Below are 19,583 nucleotides of genomic sequence, written 5' to 3' on the forward strand. Positions count from 1 at the left end.
CCAGTAGACCCAGAATGAGAGAACGGGATTTAAAGCTATAGTTACAACAGTAGGTGGCAGCAAAGCCAGAAAGCCGTTGTAAACTGACGGTAGAACTGTCCATCGTTCTAACATGTGGAGTCTTTAGCTGTAAGCTTAACTCTGTGGTCCCAATTCCCCTGCTATATAATGGATAAAACTGCCAAGTTCTATTATGTCATTTGATCTCAGGGAGATGCCACCTGCTCTTTCTTGACGTCTCACAAGTGTACAAATATTCCCCACTCCCACCTTACAGAAATAAAAATCTGTAAGCGTAATTCTTTGAAGTGCAGGATAACACAAACGGACACTTTTGGAAACTTTAATCTTCCTGAAACTGCACAAGAACGGCTATACGGGATAATAAGAGACCACTGGTAATAACATAGCTGACTGGATTTATTTTCAGTAACATCGGTATGAAATTGGAACCAAGGTAATAAGCACTGTATCCTAGCAGCAATTCTCTCATCCCTATAAACCGAATTTTCACCCCTGAAACGAACAACAATCAAAAACGCAGCTTCCCAGAACCAAAACTGATTTTCTTACCCCACCAACAGGCGCTCAAGGAAATGTTAGATGCGTTTCTTTAAAGAAACAAAAGAATCCAGGGCGAGTTATTCTTCGGTGAGGAATGAAGACATGGAATCGATTCTGATATGTATACTTTTTTTATTTCCCTGCATTTCGTAATATATCCAAGTACAAGTAACAGGGAAAATGTGTCTGAAGTAGTGCATAAACTAATAGTTGCCTAAACATTTCTATAAATCTTTTTACAGGAACTCACTACACCACTACACTACGTTAAGGGAGGCCTAGCGCTGATCATCAGACATGTTCTTCCTCACCTGTTACTTGCCTTGTCGCCACAGGAAAGAATACAAAAAATCTGAAAGGATGAGCAGTCGTGACAAGTACCCCCCTCCCCCCCAAGATTGGTTCGACAGGTTTCAGATAATGTCTCCAAATACCCCACATACTAGTATTGCCCTTACCTGTGGAAGATTTATTGGCTTGACCTCGGCAAGTTTTAAAATGCAAATATATTAATGAGTTTGTTTTTATACATTTGCAAGAATGAGAATGTAGAATGCATAAATCTGTCATTAAAAATTTAAATAGGTCCTATGGATACAACAGCTTGTTTTTACACCAAAAACTGTGTTACTGTAACTTTTACAACATTCAAAAAAAGGACAAATAAAAATTTAAAATAAAAAATTAAAAAGCAATCCGTTCCCCATTGCCCCTTCAAAGTAATAGAAAATACCTGTCTAAATGAAAAATGTCACTAAACTTGTTACCAAAAGACCATCTATATTCAATTTGTGAAACCAAATGAATCAAGTGAAATACATTTTTTTAGAAAAAAAGTACAAGAACTTTATATGCTAACTATGCGAATCTCAATATTTTTGTAGACACAAAATCTGATTTGTACAAGATACAAAATGTAAACATTGCAAAATAAATAGTTAAAACAAGTGACATAGGATCCTTTCTCATGCTCATGATCCCAAAACAAACTGTTGCACATTTTTTCCTTTCCATTCAGTTGCATTTTCGAGTGCAAAAGCATGATGACAAATATCTAGAATTCAAGTAACAGAAATAACATACTAATGATACAAATATACTATTTTACAAGGTAGTGATCTTCCCAATTTTACAAAATGTACATTTATATATTGACAAATTAACTTAATATGTTGATATGCTGCTATTTCATATAGGTCCATGTAAAGCCCCCCTGCGAACTGTAGAGGGCGCACAGGTTTTGCATTCATTCTGGGAAATGTGTCAACTGCTGGACATGGGAGCATGGTCTGTGATGTGGGCTATGTGACCTCCATCGCCACTGTGGTCTCCGATATTCCATTCAAAGCAAGTCTTTCAGGCTCATGACTCTCCCTGAAACAGAAGAGGAAAAAAAACCTCAGACATCCAACATCCAACAAGTCGATAAAATGACTTTACATTAACTGTTTGGACTATTACATCTCCACTATCCAAGGCAAAATAAGTTCCTTACAAAGCAGTTACGGCCTTTGCCTTTCATAAACAGCATGATCTGTTTTTCTTTAATCCCCATCTCTGAACTGGCTTCATCACTCTGCTCTCCTCCCCAGTGAGAGCTGGTGTGTGGGGAGCGGACTGGTGCACTTTGGCTGGGGGCTGCACACTGGTGGTGGTGGAGGGGAGTCCCCATTGCCTGTCAAGCGCTTTGGAGTGGAGTGTCCAGAAAAGCGCTGCAAGGAGTTATAAAACTTAACGCCTAAGATATATATTAAAAAATCTCATTGACTTGCCTTGCTATGCTGCTGATGGCACTACTGGGCGTCACCTTTGGCACCCTGTCCAGGGGAGTTGCCACAGTGGCAAGCTTTAAGGCAGATGGCGAGGGCGCGGAAGTCCTTGTGCTGAGGTGCATGTTCACGGGCGAGACCACGCTGACGTTGCTCAGGTGAACCGCAGTAGCCAGGCAGGAGCTGTTCCCAGGCAGCGACTGGGGGGTACTTGTGCACAATGCTGGGATGAGGTGGCTGGTGCTGCTGTGAGGGACAGTCCTCAACAGCTGGACAGAGGAGATTGCTGGAGTGGTGCTCAAGGTTGTGCTGGTGGAATGAAGAGTTTTAGACGTCCCTGGGAAGCAAACAGGAACAGACCCAAACAGCTTTTACGCGATTCAACCACACACCGGACTATCAAATCTGCCCTTACATGAACAATAAAGAAATAAATATATACTCCGTTTATAAAGAAGAAAAGTGGAATTTCATAATTTTTCACTTAACAGCTTAAAAATGATTTCTTGTAATACAAACACAATTGCAACAGGCGATGTGCATTAACAGACAGGTTTGATGAAAAGGGACTAAGACTTTTCTTTTTTCTTTTCCATTCACAAATGTGCCATTAACATGTGACCTGCCCTGCGAAAGCCCGGAGCTACGCGGTTCGTCCTCAAGACCACACGGGATTCTGGCTTTTCCTTTCCTGCAGCGTCATCCAAGACCTCAGCCATGCAGCCGATCAAGACTCATGCTGGCCATGACACTCGTTAAGTTCTCTCTGAACTTGACAGCAGGGCACGCACTGCTTACAAGAACAGTGGCACGAGCCTCAGCCCTCAGACGTGACCTCGCGGAGTCCGACTGGGAGACGGCGGGGTACGTCAGTCAAGAATCACCTGAAGTTTGGACAACACCATTGACACTGATGCTGTGCAGTCTGTTGTCTTTACTGGCCTCACTGCAGCCTGGACCTGGGGCAGTGACCACAGCCGATGCAGCAAACTGGGCACTGGCTGAATCAAGGGTCTTGGACATGCAGTCAGAAGTGCCCGATACCTGTAAGACACCAAACCCAACGCAGCTTGTAAAGCAACCTGGTGGAAACCTGCACTTAGTAATCGCAAAATGTCCATTTTTTTTGTAGACCAGAAGTATCGTCTGGTTCCATTTACTCCTACTCATTGGCGATAGGATTGCAGCATCAGCAAAATAAAGGTATAACAATGTTCTTTATACGTAGTATGATGAACAGATGTTTTGAATGTTGACAGTGATGCAAATCGTAATTATTACGTTGGCTTATTGTTGCCAATTCCATTCAAATCAGTGAAGTTTACACGTATTTTTTGTGTTGTTCCATTTTAGTCGCTGAGTGACTTCAATATTAGCAGAACTTTGGTAAAGACATATCGCAGCATAAAAATTGCATAACTTAAAAGTTCTGAAAATTGAGCTGATATACCTGTATAGTGTGATGCTCGGGGTGGGAGGAATGCTGGGATTGTTGCTTCTGTTGGAGCTGTGCCAGCTGCTGCTTCTGCATCTGGACCAGCTGCTGCTGGTGGGTGTGGAACTCTTCCTCCGTGATTCCTCCTGCAACTGACGAGCAGCATCAATGAGACAAGGCAAACACCTGAACTTATGAACAGAGACCGTGTTTAGTTTTGCTAGGAAAACCCACTCAAAGTGCAGACTGATCATTCATGACACAAGAAAGCATGATTATTCTCAGCTGGGTTATTGCCTATCTGGATCATTTGGTTGCTAGCACTTATTTGGTTCAAGGCTCTCATCCACCTCCAGCTTGAAGAGGCCAGGGTAACAGCTTCAACTACATGGCTGGGTAGCTTGGTCCAGACTCCCACAACCCATTGTGTAAAACTTGGTTTAAGTAACTGCATCTAATATTCTGCACTCTACGACATTAAAAGTAATCTACCAGGTGCTTGCCCGGTGTTGACCTTTGCATTTAATTTCCCTTGCAGCTTCTACATGCAGCATTCCCTAATTTAGCCGTTTTAGCGTCATCTGAAAACCTGACTAGTTACTATGCATCAGAATCAAGATCAGTTACAGAAACTAGGAACAGCAGCAGGGATCTCAATACGGAACCCTGTGGTACTCCAGTAATTCACAATTCGAGCGCTCATCCCTTATTTGTACCCTGTTCTATACACAAGGATTATGTGAATGCCTACCACCTGCAATTTAAGAATCTATCATAAGAATCATTAACAAAAGCCTTCAACAGACCATTTTTCATTGCATACATTTTCATATGTGATGGGTTTTATTCTCCGGGGCCCAGATAATGAGTGCCACCAATCTGACATATTTCAAAAATAACCCTCTACTTAATGATCACAAACTACAGACAAATGGAAGCTGCAGAGGGGAAAAAGCCAAAAGCTACTATTCCTTTCATTATTGTTGACAAGTCACTACAGCGTCCTGCTTTAATAATCAGTGCAGAGATGTTAATACTGAATGTAACTGTGCTGCAGTTCTACACTGCAATCAAGCCTTTAAAATGTAATAATGACTTTGAATTCCCCGTGATGAGTACATGGGTTTTTTTTATCCTTCCAAGTCAAGGTTCACCGTTAGGTCTTTATGCAGGTCTATGAGGACCGGAGACTATTCATCCCCACCTCAGCTCTGTATTTCAGTTTAAGTTTTTTTTTTTTTTAAATTACAGCAATCTCTTTTCTGCTGTTCAAAGAGTGAGAGCCATACACCAGCATCAGAATTTAGGAACGTTTACAGCCCTGAAAACAATCTTCATGGCAGAATAGATCCAGCACAATTTTCAAAAGGAGGAAACGAATAGATCACAAAGCAGTCTTGTGAGTCTGTAATTGCATTGGTTTTCAGAGCACTTATATGAAATGTGTTCCTTCGAATAGTCCTAAATTAGAAAGGCATAAATCACAGTTTAAAATAATTTTCTAACCTAGTTCTTTTTTTTTGTGTATTCTGAAGGGACAAACTAAGTTGATGTGTCCCTCAGATCTGAGTAAGTTCTAACACAAACACCTGTGGTAAATAATGTGAAAGCAAGCTGCAACAGATGTCTTGGCACAACTTAGTATCCAGAGCCCTTAATTTTATAATTTTAAATGTTTGTCTTTACTCTTCATGAAATCACACTTATCAAGAAACACGAATAGTTGGGTCTAATATCTGTTCTGTCCTGAAAAAAAATATTTCTGAGAAATGACAAAGTCGCTGTGGCAGATGCAGGCTGACGGAAACTGTTGTGGTTCCTGTCTCACAGCAGGCGTTGTAGCTCGGCAGGGTCACAAACACGAGCGATTCATGATGCACAACGCGCGCCAAGCAGGTGTTAGGTCCAGGGACTCCAAACAACAAAAATCTGAGTCATACCGGTTCCTAACTCCCTGAAAAACCAGTTCCTTCTAGTCACTTTTTTCAGTTGCAACTATTCCAAACTTCCACTGCACAGTTTAGGAAACACGGCCCAAGAATCCTTTGGCAGCGCAGATAATCCTCTAGCGCAGGTGTAATTATCGCCTTCTGTAACCACGCATGAAAAAGGAAACTGGTCTGAACTTGAACCCGTATTGTTGCCCCTTTTTATGGATGAGTGCTACATTAGCAACTCAGCACTCAATGGTTATTAGTCCTGTTTTGTGTGCATGAAGAGCTTTGTTAATTCTGCAAAAAAAACGAGACTTAAGTATGACTGACAGAATACTGACGTTTTACCATAAGTGCTTCTAATCACTAAAATGCTCCTGTTTCTTTTACTCTGTTATTAATTAGCTTATTTTGTTAGCAATGATGATACTGGATAAAATCTGCACTTGGTCTTTGTCAACCTGGGACATGGTCTAACAGTTTTTCATCATTACTGCCAACCACACGCCATCCTTCATTGTTCTTTTGCAATACTGAGAAAATGCATACTCCAGCCTCCACTGTAACACTTTCCTCCCATCAGTAACAATTTACTGCACTCCACTCCTTGAACTGGATATTGTTCCGTTTAATCACTTCACCTAGTGCTATTTTTCTCCTTAGATTTTTCTTTATGAAACCATTTTCTCAAACAATCATTCCGTCATAGGCCATTTTCCTGAAACTGGAAACCTATCTTTCGGATCACCTAACCACCATTCAAAAAGGACTAGATAAATACACAAGTAAAACATCCTCGTTTGACAGTGCATTCCGCAAAGAACCTTTTTTTAAACTACATCATTAACATATACACTTTATTAAAAATATTCAAAAGCACCAATATTATTATGCTCCAGTCCTAAACTTGACTCTTAGGCAGCAACCTCTGTACCTTGCCTAGGAGCCAGGAGACATTGATGGGCCTCACGTTAGCCCGTACAGCCATTTATCATGGGCAGGCTCCGCGGCACCTGACGGGTGGAGAGGTACTGCTGTCACTGGCCTCCCTTCCCTTCGTCACCGAGGAACCCACAGGCCTCAGGACTCTCCGATCACAGAAAGCCAAGAGAGCCCTGGCCAGCGCATACCAACACCAGCCCAGCAGTCATTGGTGTGCCCAGACCCGGGCTCATGGGAGCAACATCTGGATTCCTCAGCAAAGCCCAGGAAGCATCTTTACTGGGTGAGCAGCTCAGGAAATGAATTAAAATGCCTGCCACTCCAACAGGCCGTGCTGGAGAACACTAAGCGATATAAAAACGGCGATACGGGAAACAGATACACCGTCACCCTATTGGTCACGCGCGACCCGAAGAGCGTTTTGCACATGTGGTCACCAGCGAGAGTTTTTGCAGCCACAGCGAGCCACCCAGAACATCGTAAGCCACAAGGCAATGACACCACAAGGAAGCGCACGACGGCCTGCGCCACTGCCGCAACCTGATCCCGGTTCCAGCCCCTCCCTGGTTTCTACTGGTCAGCTGCCGCTCCTGTGGGACATTCTGGACCGGCTCACCGGCAGGGAGAGTGCACATGCTGACAGAAGCGCCACAGTGGGGCAGCGACTCAAGTGTTAAAAAACAGTGTCGGAATACACTCTAGAGTCCGTGACTTTGAGCTTTGTGGAAAAGCAAGATATGGAATAAAAAGAGTGAAATTTTTGCTTCTACAATGATATACCGAGAATATTACAATGTTACCATATTCGTTACCTTTTGGTTTAATAAACCAGCCTGCATGTAACAATAGTTATGAATATATTTAAAACAACTGAAATCTTTTAATTAGTCATCACAATATGCCAGATGAAAATCCCGTTTGTAAAATGACAGAGAAAAGGCGGCGATCACCATTCGAGCCGCTGATCGCAGCTGAACAAGCGGACTGCTCTGATTGGGACCGAACCAGTTAGAAACATTTATCAGCCAGTATGAGATGTGCTGACATATTAGTAACTGAAAAACAGTATATGGGGAAAAAAAACAATGGAGCAATAAAAATGCCTTTTTTTAGTTTGCAAAAGAAAAGTACTCTAACGTTGCTTCACGGTACAACATCTGAGGTTTTGCAAATTAAATGTGGGAATATTCTACAAAACAACTTGAGTAACTATTTTTGTAATGGAGAATGTTATGGCTTGCAATATGATTTCTGCACTTACTTGGACATCTTAAAGGTACTGAGGTACTACAGCAAGTAGTTCAGCCTGCTGTACCAGAAGAGAGCACAATGAAAGTGGACAAAAGGAATGTTTCTCTGTAGAACTATCTCGGCTGATCCACAAACACTTATCTGAAGCGTTTTACATTTGCACCTATTTAGATTTTATAGAAATTTAATTTATACAATTGCACTTAGCTGGGTACTTTACTGGAACGGTTTGGGTGAAGTGCCTTGCTCTAACAACAGCAGTGCTTTTACCTGGGATCTGAACCCACAGTCTTTCAGTTACACATCCATTTTTACACCGACCCTTCTGAGGGGAGTAGGAATCAATAATGCCATTTCAAGGTGATGTCTTTCCCCATTTGTGCTAGGGTAACTAGTGCAAAACTTCCACGCTGTAAACCTTGATATAACTGTGACAATCAAAATAGCTTCTACTGTTCATGAGCTGTGTTCAAGTTCATTGGTCAGTCCAGCCATATCCAAGTATACAGAGGAGCGAGATATTATGATAGTATGCTATTACTAACATAAGCATAATCAGGGCAAAGGCAGAAATGTAGCTACAGATCTGTGTTGCACAGTTTCTGATCACATTCCTGTAAGTGAGCTGCTCTAGGGGAGTTAACCAAATCTAGACTCAAAACCTTCTTTTTTAGAAGGGTTTATATTTAACTGGTCCCGCCTGCCCCTTTACTTCTGTATTTCAAACCCCTTTTCTCTCTGTAAAGCACTTAGAGAAGCCACTTTTAAAAGGTGCTAGACAAAATAAAGTTTATCATCTTGCTATTTCACACTACCTTTTCATTTTTATATGGCAACGTGTCGTGCTGAAGCAAATGCTGAGTGTCAAGATCACTGTTCACCCAAAGGCCTGTAAAATGAGCCAGCGACGGTAGTCCTACAATTTACCGCACAGCCACTAAAACTCGTAACTTGACGAGTTACAGACGGATGAAATTCTGAAGTTGCGTTACAGCTAGCAGTATGCCAAAGAGCCTGCAGCCACACAGGGCAGTTAAGACAAAAGAACTACGACCACGTACATTTCACCAATTCAACTGCTTTAATCTGGTCACCTTACAAATACAACCGTAAATGACAGATCTGCACAAGTGCACATCCAAGGAGTCAAGTCAAGTCACAGAACTTGAACATTTTCCACCCGATGTGCTCCACGGGTGAGTGAAGCTGCCCTGGGCACCCACACACTTAGGAAAGCTATGGCTGTCCTTGGAACAAGAGGTTCGGTCCGAAACACTTCCTACACCAGCCCCTGCAGCTCCAGTCGTCCCAAGCAGGTAAGGAGGCAGCAGGCTCAACACCACAGATAAGAAGCACACTCAAACTATGTTAGTTTGGTGCCAGAATTCATTTGCCCTGTGCCTAACCCTCCTCTGTGAAGCAGCACCCTGCCCAGCGACCAGCAGCCTTTTCTTCTGAACAAAACGTACAGCTCTTCAATATGACGACAACTGAATGTAAGACGAGCTTGCACTTAAAACTGTACTTGACTGAGTTGTCCTATTTGATAATCGCTGTATTATTTTGCACTGTTTGCATACCTTTGCACAGTTTTTAACAGATATGCGTACTGTCACACTAGTACCATACTCGTTGTTTACATCGTTATTGTATTTGCTCTCTATTGTCTTGTCTGCTGTTCTGTATATACTGCACCTGAGAAACGGATGAGAAACACTTTTCATTATACTATGCACCTGTATGAGTATAATGACAAAGTTGAATTGAAATGCGCATCCATGGTGGCAGTGAATGAGACCTGACCTTACTTCTTAGTTCACCTATCTGGTGCAGTGATGCCAGGAGACGTTAGCAAGAAATATGACACAGGTTATTCTTTTCAGACACAAAAAGGACAAGATGTTTAGCCCTGCGACCACCTGCTTTGTGTCTTTGATAAGTAGAGCCGCTCAATAACCAAACCATGTGACGCTCTTCACACTTCTCTCTCAGGAGTTCAGAGTGTACTTCTTTTCTTTTTGAGCTACACCAGTACAACCTGCTAGTGTAAAAAGACTCTTACGCATCATGAGCTCTTAGCAAACTGTTTTAAAATCAATTTCTGTTCTGGGAACCTCGACAGTGTCAGTGTACGTATAAGATACAGTCCGCAACATCCATAGGATTCAATTTGTGCAATCATCCTGGCTACAACGACATCACCATCTTACTTAACTGAAAACAAGAATCTCATTTTGGTATTGTCCATCTCTGTTTCTCTTCATTTAAATGGGATGTCAAAAGCTTCGATTAGGAGTTTCTGAAGAAAAGAAGTCCGAAAACGTCGGAAGGAAGAGCAAAAGGCACCAACGATATGCAGACTGCAGCATAAAATCCATCACCCTCGACACTGGTGATAGGCATGAACCAGTCTCAGCTCTACAACGCTATTCATATAATTTAATTAGTATGTTTAATTTTACTATACGGTACTGGATTGTACACCATACAACAGCAACTTTAGGCAAAAGACTGGTGCTAACATTCTTTACGCTTACTCATGCAGCTACTATATTTAAGTTCATTAAATAAAATAAAAGTATTTCTACCGAAGAGGCCTTTGGTACAGGAGCAACAGTAAAAGTGTAAATGTTGAAACAGAATTCTACAGTGCTGTTCACGGACCCAGGAGCCTCCTGTGGTTTAAATATTTACCTTCTCATACAATTTCAGGATGGCTAAGACAATGCAAGGAGCTGTGTAACAGATGAACACGTTTAAGGTGGAATACAAAAACAAATCCACAGAGCACTCTGAAACACTTCTGACAGGTTCAAGAAAATATCTTTCCACCTCCAAACGGAAATAAAACTTCAACAAAAGTTTTTCGTACTCACCTGTAATTCCATTCTTGTTAGGGCTTAACAACGCAACAGAAGCTCCAGTTATCCTCTTATTGTTCACAGTCTGTCCCAGTTTCTTAAACGTGCTGCCATTATCGCCATTGTTCTTAGCCTGTGTAGGCTGCGGTCGAAAATACCGCCACCTGCACATTTTAATATTGCTCAAAATTTCCGTAAGTGAGTTCACATTCCCAGAATGTGCTCTGGAAGCATTGGTCCATGTGGAAGTGTCTGAATAGTCTGAGACCATGCTGCTGGGGGTAGAGGCCAACACTTCTGGGTCCAACTGCTTTAAAACGTGGTCGTGCTCCGAAGATGCTCGGTCCATTATAACCCTTTGAGAGGAGGGGAGGGGGGGAAACAGCCCATTAGTAAATGAGAAGCATGTGGCAGAACTTCACTGCATTTTTTTTAAGACGAACTAAGCATGCAGGTGAGCACTACATGTCATTTAGTAGGGGTGGACTTGTTTTCCCGAGTATAGTGACTTGTTCTGCACCAACCATGTCGCTCAACAACACTAAAACTGATGTGATAAAAAGTGGCTTCTCAAAGCGCTGCACGGTAAGAAGAAAAGGCACACAATGAGAAGAGACAGCGGCGTGACACGATCAAAGTAAGGGTTCGGGACACAGCAGGAGAGCAAAGGGGCCGACAGAAGCAGTAGGAGAAAAGCCCTCCTGAAGAAGGAGGTGTGGAGTCGGGATGTGAAAGAGCTCAGGGAGGGTGACTCCACCAGGCGCCCTCGCCCTCAGCCTGTACACGGGGGGGATGGGGGGGGGGGGACAGACAGGACGCCGGAACGAGACGAACGCCTTCCTCCTCCGTACCTGCCCCCTCTCCCGACGCGCCGCCGGGCGAAGCCGATGCACCTCCGGGGGACCGTGAGGGCGGTCAGGCAGTGCCGGTGCCGCAGCCCCGCCAGCTCCGGCTGCTCCCAGAGGACTCCGCCGGCCTGGTCCGCGCGCGGCTGCGGGCGAGGGACAAGTGTAAGACACGCGGCACGGCGGCAGGGCGCGCCGGACGTTCTGGAGGGCTCGGCGGGGCAAGGTCCGCGCCAGGACAGCCGGCACAGCCCCACAGGAGCCCCGAGGAGAAGAGCGCGCAGCACGGCGCGCGTCTCCGTGCACCCCATCCCAAGGAGGAACCCCCACCTCCTAGAGGAGAGATACAGCCCCCGTCTGCGGCTCTAGTACTTACAGCATGGTACTGACACCCAGCCTTTCTTCGGAAAGCAAAAGGCCCATCCGGATCGCTCTCCTCATCCGGTTCCGACGTAGGAGACGGTACCTGAGGGGAAAAGGACGTCGGAAACTCATATCCGTCGGTGTTCACTTGTCCGAATAAGACATTTTACTTTTGCAATATTAATTAATTTTCAGAATGTTTTAGAATTTTATTTTCACCTGGCTAATGCGTGTCAATAAAAATGGAACAAGCCTAACTTAATTTGTTTTTATTTTCAGTGTCATACAACAAAAGGTACACATCTTGGAAGGGGGTGGCGACTTTCTATAGCCACTATATAATAGGCACTCACATCTAGAAGCCTCCAACATTCAGTTTTACGCAGTGTGACAGTGCCTCCCTAGGATTCATCTTTATATCGGTGCCCCTGACAGTGGTCTGGCATTACAATGCTCTATTTAACTCCTGCAGACAGCAATATTATAAGCCTGCAGTTTTTTATTTTGTTCTGTATTATATGATTGTATTAATTGGTTTCCAGTTTCCTGCAAAATTAATATTTGACAATTGAGTGAAAAGTGATGTGTCTAAAGACGTCAACTTAATTAAAAATAAGCATCAAATATAAGTGACTTTAAACCGTTGTGGAGATGCTTTGTCTAGTGTTAATAAACCCTTTTCTACCCTTGTTGAAGAAAATAACCTGTTTTTTTGTTTTCAAGAAACAGCTGGATGAGATTCACTGATCTATTAACTACTACCTACCAAATGGAGTAGATGGACTTAAAAGCCTCCTATTCTTTCGCTCTTTAACAGAAGCATTTCAGCAACTAATTCTGCAAAAAAAAACCCTGTTTAAGCTCTATCCCAAGTTAGTGTCAGACTCCCTTACCTGCAGATACTCCTCATCTCCTGAGCTGTGGAAGTCGTACTGCTTAATGTCGCACTTATTAACGGCAGGCTGGTGCTCAGAATGGGACTGCTGGTGCAACAAGTCCAATTTCAGTTTCTGGGAGTATTTCTTCTTTGGTCGAACGAAATCAAAATGAGATTCATCTTTGATTGAGACGTGGTGGGAATGCTGTTGAATGGGAAATTTTCAATATGACATTAGTATAAAAAGCCAGATAATGTGTTTGATTATTTTTATTAAGAACAAGAAATTGAATAAACCTACACTGGTGGACCTTCTCAGTCCTAAACCTAAATGCTACATTTTTATGAGCCAAACACTGTTTACCTTTATTTTACTTTCTGAAGTTTTGTGATGAGTCCCGTTGTGTAGAGACACCGGAGTGCTATATACAGGTTTCTCTGCTCGAGGAATCTTAACTTCATTCAGAATTTCACCTCCAAAGTCACCAAGCTGATATCTACACAAAGAACAGAGGGAAATGTAAAATCCTATTTAATCCCTGCATTAAAGCACCAGTTTATGACCTGTTAAAAAGAAAACTCCTGAGCCACTCTATAACAACATATCCATTTTTCAGATGTCAAACTGTCATGGCAGAAGAGGGGGAGTGATAGGGGACAATGTTTTTATTGAATCATTGCACCAGTAAAATTTTCAGGTTTGCACCAAGGATAATAACTGACCTGCTCACTACATTAACTCCACCTCACACACGCTGCAGACGTACTGAAAACAGTATCTCCTCTGCAACTGATTCAACTGAACAACTGATTCACCAGCAACAAAATGCAAATATTTAAACTATAACAAAAAAAGCATACTGTTCTAGATTATCAAAACTAGACTGTTGACTTTCAAAAGCCACAAGCCCATTTTGTGCAACTGACTACCAACAATGTGTGTGTAAATAAATTAAGTCATACAAAAATCAAATAACCAATGACATCATCTTACAAGAAAACATTTCTCAGAGAGGTAAGGGTATAACGCTTAACACAACTCTTTGGATTTGTAAGGGCTGGATACCTCTTCTCCACCACCTCCCAGGTAAGATGCAGCAGCTCCCGTTTAGATTTCTCTCTTCTCTTGATCATCTCTAGAATCGTTACCGTCCTGCTGAACTCCCTCCGCAGCTTCAACATCTTCTCATAAGAGGCTTCATCATTTTTACGGTTCTAATGCAGAAAACAGAAGGTGTGTGAGGCTTCTTTGCGTAATAAGCCTGGAAAAGACACTAGCCGAAGCTGAAATACAGCCAAAAGGCATACACAGCCCGCGGGGCATTTCACAACGTTCTTCTGAAACGTACATAAGCATAAAAACAATCGCATACAGGAATGATATTTATTAGCACAAAGCTCCAGGCTGCAAACAAACCTTTGAGCTGGGGCAAAGGCAGAAATGTAGCTACAGATCTGTGTTGCACAGTTTATGATCACATTCCTGTGAGCTGCTCTAGGGGAGTTAACCAGTCCACAATTATTCCGCCCGCAAGAAAAGGCACCAACTAGCAGTGTGCGCAACTAATGCGTGCCCCGAGACCACATCAATCAGACTTGGTCACTGAATTCCCGGTCACAGTTCCCACCATCGTACTGGTAAGGTTACAAAGAGAACCGCTCTAGGAGCACAAAAATAATTTAAAGCCACATAACTGCACAAGGCTGTGCCCCCCAGCTCTTGTGGCAGTCACATGCCAGGCGCAGGAGGAACGGGGCTCACCTTCCTAGTCTGCATCTTCTCCGTCCTCCTGCGAAAGGCCACGTAGGGGTCACTGTTGGTGGAGCCGTCCCTCTTCTCCTGCTTGATCTGGGGGATGAGGGAGGGCCCCCTGCAGTTCTTCCTCTTCCTCACCCAGTAGTCATACACGGACTTCAGAAGACAATCATCTTCGTTCAGCAGCACTTTGGCTTCTTGAAGGGTGACGAGCTTTAAAAAAAAAAAAAGAAAAGAAAAAGCTCTATTAAACTTGGCCGCCGCTGACCAAGCCCTCAAAATATATGCATCGCTAATAAAAGTACATTCCAAAATAAAACACAAACTCTTAAATATGCAGTACGGGACAACTGGATATATATATATTCTTCAAACTTCCTTTTTTCTACCTAAAAATGTAAAAGGAGTGCATGCAGAACTTCCTATATGGGTAATTTCTTGCACAGATCTTTGAAACACAAAAACAAGAAACTCAAAGGCCTTTCCCTGACAAGGGGGTAAGAAAACAAATTAGCTGTGCAACACGCATAATATGACGTGATGGATTACACACAGTGGAAATCCCAATTTTAACTATTTTTTCATTAATTTAGAATTGCCATTTACTTTTAGTATGCCTACCTAATCTGTCATTTGGAAGGATTTAATTTTTCACAATTTGGCTCCCATCTACATTCCCCATGATTGCGGGTGGGAGGGGTTACGAGGAACAGCAGACAGCTTCCTCCTACACGACCCACTTTCCAGCCAATCATCTTCCAGCACGTCACACCGACCACACCCCCATGCAGGAGGCTCAGTGCTGATTGGAGGAGAGGCACCTCCCTCACCGACCACACCGCAAGCCTGCAAGCGCCAGGGAGTCCACAGGGGGCACTGTGTCAGAAAGAGCCCTGGCTGACTAATCCCACCCCTCCCTCAGTGCACCTCAACGAACAGTGCGCCGCCTCCTGGGGAAACCCAGTCACAGTGACCTAACCTGAACTCGAACCCGTGATCACAGAGCTCAATCTGTGCTCTGACAACAGCGATTTAACAGGTATAAACAAACTACCTTTTACCAAACCTTTTCTGTTTGCATGCACACAAGTGTCCGGAAGGCCAAGAAAACAAGCACGGGCCCCAAGAGGCCCTCATACACTTTACCGAGACTCAACGCAATAAATTAAAGTAATAATGAAGCCACACAACATGGGTACCTGGTTCGCACTAGCATTTTCCAATCTATCGATCATTGTTTCAAACTGAATGGGTTTAATTTCCATCTTTCTGTTCAGCCTGTTGAGCAAGGTTTCATCTTCAGAATCCATGTCGTAATCCGGCTGCTCATTATCCAGGCTAAAAGCTGAGAAGACAAGACTGAAAGTTAATGTTTCCGCGCAGCGCACACTGTGAGGAGGCAGCAATGCATTCCTCTATCCGGAAAGTGTATGTTAAATGTAAAAATTATACAATCTCTAAAATGGCTATATTGATATAATTGGGACTTTTTACCACATTTAGAGTATTATCACTTAAAGTGTTAGATTTAACAGATTTCAGGTTTACCAATGGAACTTTCGGAACCCTAAATAAAGAAAAACACATGTGTGCGAAACCTTTAACAGTTAAGGCAGTTTTTGCAGAAACAATTCTGAAGTTGTAGCTGCCCGCATTCTCTTTGGGAACTAGAACAGCGCGACATACTCGCTATGCTCTGCACTGGCAGTGAAATGCGTTTCCTGGCAGGCCTACCACTGATTCTTGACAAACCTGCGCAACAAATTAAAGTGGGGAAAGAAGTAACAGCTGGAATTTAAACACGCAGCATCGAAGAGAGACTTACGCTGAATGTGGATAAGCTGTTTGGGAATCTTGAACTCTCCTTTGTAAAGGCGGTCATAGTAGGTGATGTTACTTTCGGCCTCGGGAACCGGAATAACCATGCATTCCTTCTTCTCCCTGAAGACCTGCTGTGCTGAAATGGCTCGCTGTAAATGGTGTTCCTGGAAGGGAAAGGAAACCAGACGTACTGTAAGAGACAAATCTGCATCGACCACTCGTCACAGAGGCGGTTACCATCCACCGCGATATCTTCAACACAACAGGTGAAAACATCCCAATTTTAAAAATGTTTAAAAATTGCAGACTTGATGGCATCTCTAAGCTCAGTTTCGACTCTTAGCTTTATGCTCTTCGTGATATGGGATGCATTTTAGCTAAAACTGACGACTCTAAAGAATGTGAAGTATGTTTTCTGCTCCCGGGAGCTGGGAGCTGCGTGTCCCTCAGCTCAACAGTTAGCTTGCTTTGCCTAATCAATATTGAATAAAATGATCAGGAAAATGTATCGCAAATGAAAACATATCCAGATATTACGATTCTGGAGCACAGTATCACTACGTGCATAAAACTTTAACTGATTTTGGGCCTTCCTTCTCAGAGACCCACCATCTGAGCCAAGTGCCACAGCTGGGTCCGAGCTCAGAGATCAGGACTGGCTGGCACACGAATGGCAATTTGTGTCACGGATCTGGTCAGACGTTCCAGTTAATCTTCAATCCCTTCAAAATCTTCAAAATCCTGAATCACTAGACATGGCAGAGGCTTGCTAGAATACTAGTGATCAATAATGATCTCGATGCCCTCAAATGGCAAAGGCTGATCACTGGCCAGGGGTATCGGCAGAGCTAACTAACAGGGCCTCCTGCCTGTGACTACCGAGAGCTGCAGCAGGTGTGATTACAGATGCACACCACCCTGTGCTGAAAAATGTTAAAAAAATACAAAGCAGAATGTGATGTGACATCTAGGTTATTTTGCAATGAGTAAAAGAAAAAAAATGCACTTTGCTTGAGATCAAAAGCACACAGCTCCTCCCCTTAGAAGATTCATTAAGGGCTGCAAAGCATCTGAATATCAAACAGTGGAACATATTCAAACTTAATTCACTAAATCTGGTGATGTGGTTTGTGATTCACAGGTGCTACAGCTGAGTGGCATCGCAAAACTAAAAAAAAGGTCTTTGTTGGCGAGCACAACTTATATTTTAGAAGTGCCTGATATGAAGATTTTCAAACGATTAGACCAAATCACCTTTTGATTTCTTTTGTATCAGAACCATTAAAAAAGAAATTGGTGGAAAAGCTATAAAAGCGCTACACCAGTGAGCAAGTGCTTATTCTGCATCCTCAATGTACACTGTACTACCAGATCCTGTAGTTAGAACAGACCGGGCTGCAATAATAATGAAAACAGAGGTTGATCAAAAAACATTATACTTCAAGACAGCTTAGGGGAACATAAAGATGTATAACGAAGCAGGATTCTTCTCGATGCGCCCTGCAAGCCAGCATAACAGAATGAAACTTTGTGTTCGGCACAAAAATGATAAAAAAGACGTGTAAATCTCGTTCACCCCAGAGGGCTTCACAGCTCGACTTCTGACAGAATGAAAAGCGCGCCGGCGCGCCTGGCCAATGAGGGCGCGGAGGGGGCGGGGCCCCTGCAGGTACGACAAATTCCATTGAGAAATTTCTTGCGCTGACAACACGGGTGGCGATTACTACTACGGCTGGGGCATCTTGCAAGAGTACCCGCAGCCCCGCCAATGTAACAGTTTAGAATATTAATGAGAAACGGCAACAACTAAAAAAAAAAATGCAAGCACGCTACGAGCTCAGCTGCAATGCACAAGCCATCCTGATCAGAGAGGATTAATTAATAAGCCATTATCTGACACAAGCCTACTTACACCAATCACGTCTTTCACATTGCATGCATGCATGAGCAAACGTGTGCACAGCCAGTACCTCTAACTTGTGCAGTGTTATCACAGAGGCACGCTGGCTCCCGCATGTGAACTGCATATTGTTAACTACGAGCTTGTTCATCTGCAAGTAATAATGCACAAATCTCTGTCGGTCCAACATGAGCAGCGCAGGACCAATGGCGGAACACTATACGCACAAACCTTGTTTATCAAAGCAACGTACGCAAACCTAACTTCACTTATGAAACTGGCTCACTGATTTCCTTACGCTAATTGCGCTGCGTAAGCACAAAGACAGACACACTGAACCGGGAAAGCATTTCCCCAAAAGCAAAATACCTAGGGACTCACAAAGAAAGCTACGTATTACTTCCCTCTCGTTACTCAGAAATAGACCCGCTGCCCTACGCCATCTGCGTAACTTGCGCACCGAGTGTAAAAATGGCGACCACCGCCAGATACGGAAACGATGTTTGCGTAGACTACGCAGACCACAGCGGCGCTCATGGACTGCTACGCATGGACGTTTGCGTAAACCTGCCAGGAATACCAACACCCCGCTTCGCTCCCTAAATAATAACAACAAAATATAATTTTAAAATACGGCCATACCGACTCCTCTTCCTTTTCCATCCCCGTCGGCATCTGCGGCACGGCCCGGTTGATGGAGACGCAGTCGGTGAGGTCCGGCAGGTCTCTGTTGCGGTAGATGGGGAGAGGTTTGGCGGCGTCTAGCGCTCGCGCTCGGAACGAGAGTTTACTCATTGTTGTCGCCGATCACAATAACATCAATTTGGAAGGAAACATTTATCCCGCCACAGTTCACTCGAAAACTCGGACTAAAACCACTGGGGACCCGGTTCTTTCCGCCGCGGCCGGACTCATGGGTTCCCCTTTGCTCGGAATCCAGCGAGGGAAGCCGTTTTCGGTCGAGTTTTCCCGGATTTAAAGGCGGTTTTCCCTCGGTCGATCCGCTCCCTGCGCCATGGAAAACATGGCGGACATTTCCACACAGCGGCAGAGCGATCCCGGCAGCCCGCGCGAGACACCCGGGCGGCGGGGGCCGGGGCGCTGCGCGCGCAGCCCCGGCGGCAGGCGGCACGAGCTCCGACGGCCGGGCGCGCGCAGCCCGCCGCTTGCGCTGTGAGCTCGGAGCGAGTCGCTCGTGGAGGACCAGTCCGCTTCCAGCTGACCCAACAGGACTCCTGTAGTCTTGAGGTGCGCTGACACAACAC

General features: G+C 43.9%; 1 protein-coding gene across 3 annotated transcripts; it reads right to left on the minus strand.

The window, feature by feature from the left end:
- Nucleotides 1-676: 676 nt before the first annotated feature.
- epc2 (enhancer of polycomb 2) lies at nt 677-19,382 on the minus strand. 3 transcript variants are annotated; one of them, XM_088606262.1, is made up of 14 exons: nt 18,961-19,382; nt 16,423-16,582; nt 15,797-15,942; nt 14,604-14,810; nt 13,908-14,056; nt 13,206-13,338; nt 12,858-13,046; nt 11,978-12,067; nt 11,608-11,747; nt 10,772-11,112; nt 3,784-3,914; nt 3,218-3,377; nt 2,337-2,670; nt 677-1,938 (listed from the first exon to the last, which is right to left on the minus strand). In XM_088606262.1, exons 1-14 carry the CDS (start codon nt 19,111-19,113, stop codon nt 1,866-1,868), a joined length of 2,406 nt encoding a protein of 801 aa, XP_088462388.1. In that variant the 5' UTR covers nt 19,114-19,382; the 3' UTR covers nt 677-1,865. The 3 variants fall into 3 exon arrangements, with proteins under 3 accessions (XP_088462388.1, XP_088462386.1, XP_088462387.1); XM_088606260.1 differs by having other exon boundaries at nt 3,784-3,920; XM_088606261.1 differs by having other exon boundaries at nt 677-1,934; nt 2,333-2,670; nt 3,784-3,920.
- Between the last annotated feature and the right edge of the window lie 201 nt (nt 19,383-19,583).

Source organism: Lepisosteus platostomus, chromosome 14 (assembly GCF_059453375.1).
Source record: "Lepisosteus platostomus isolate fLepPlt1 chromosome 14, fLepPlt1.hap1, whole genome shotgun sequence".
Classification (NCBI taxonomy): Eukaryota; Metazoa; Chordata; class Actinopteri; order Semionotiformes; family Lepisosteidae; genus Lepisosteus; species Lepisosteus platostomus.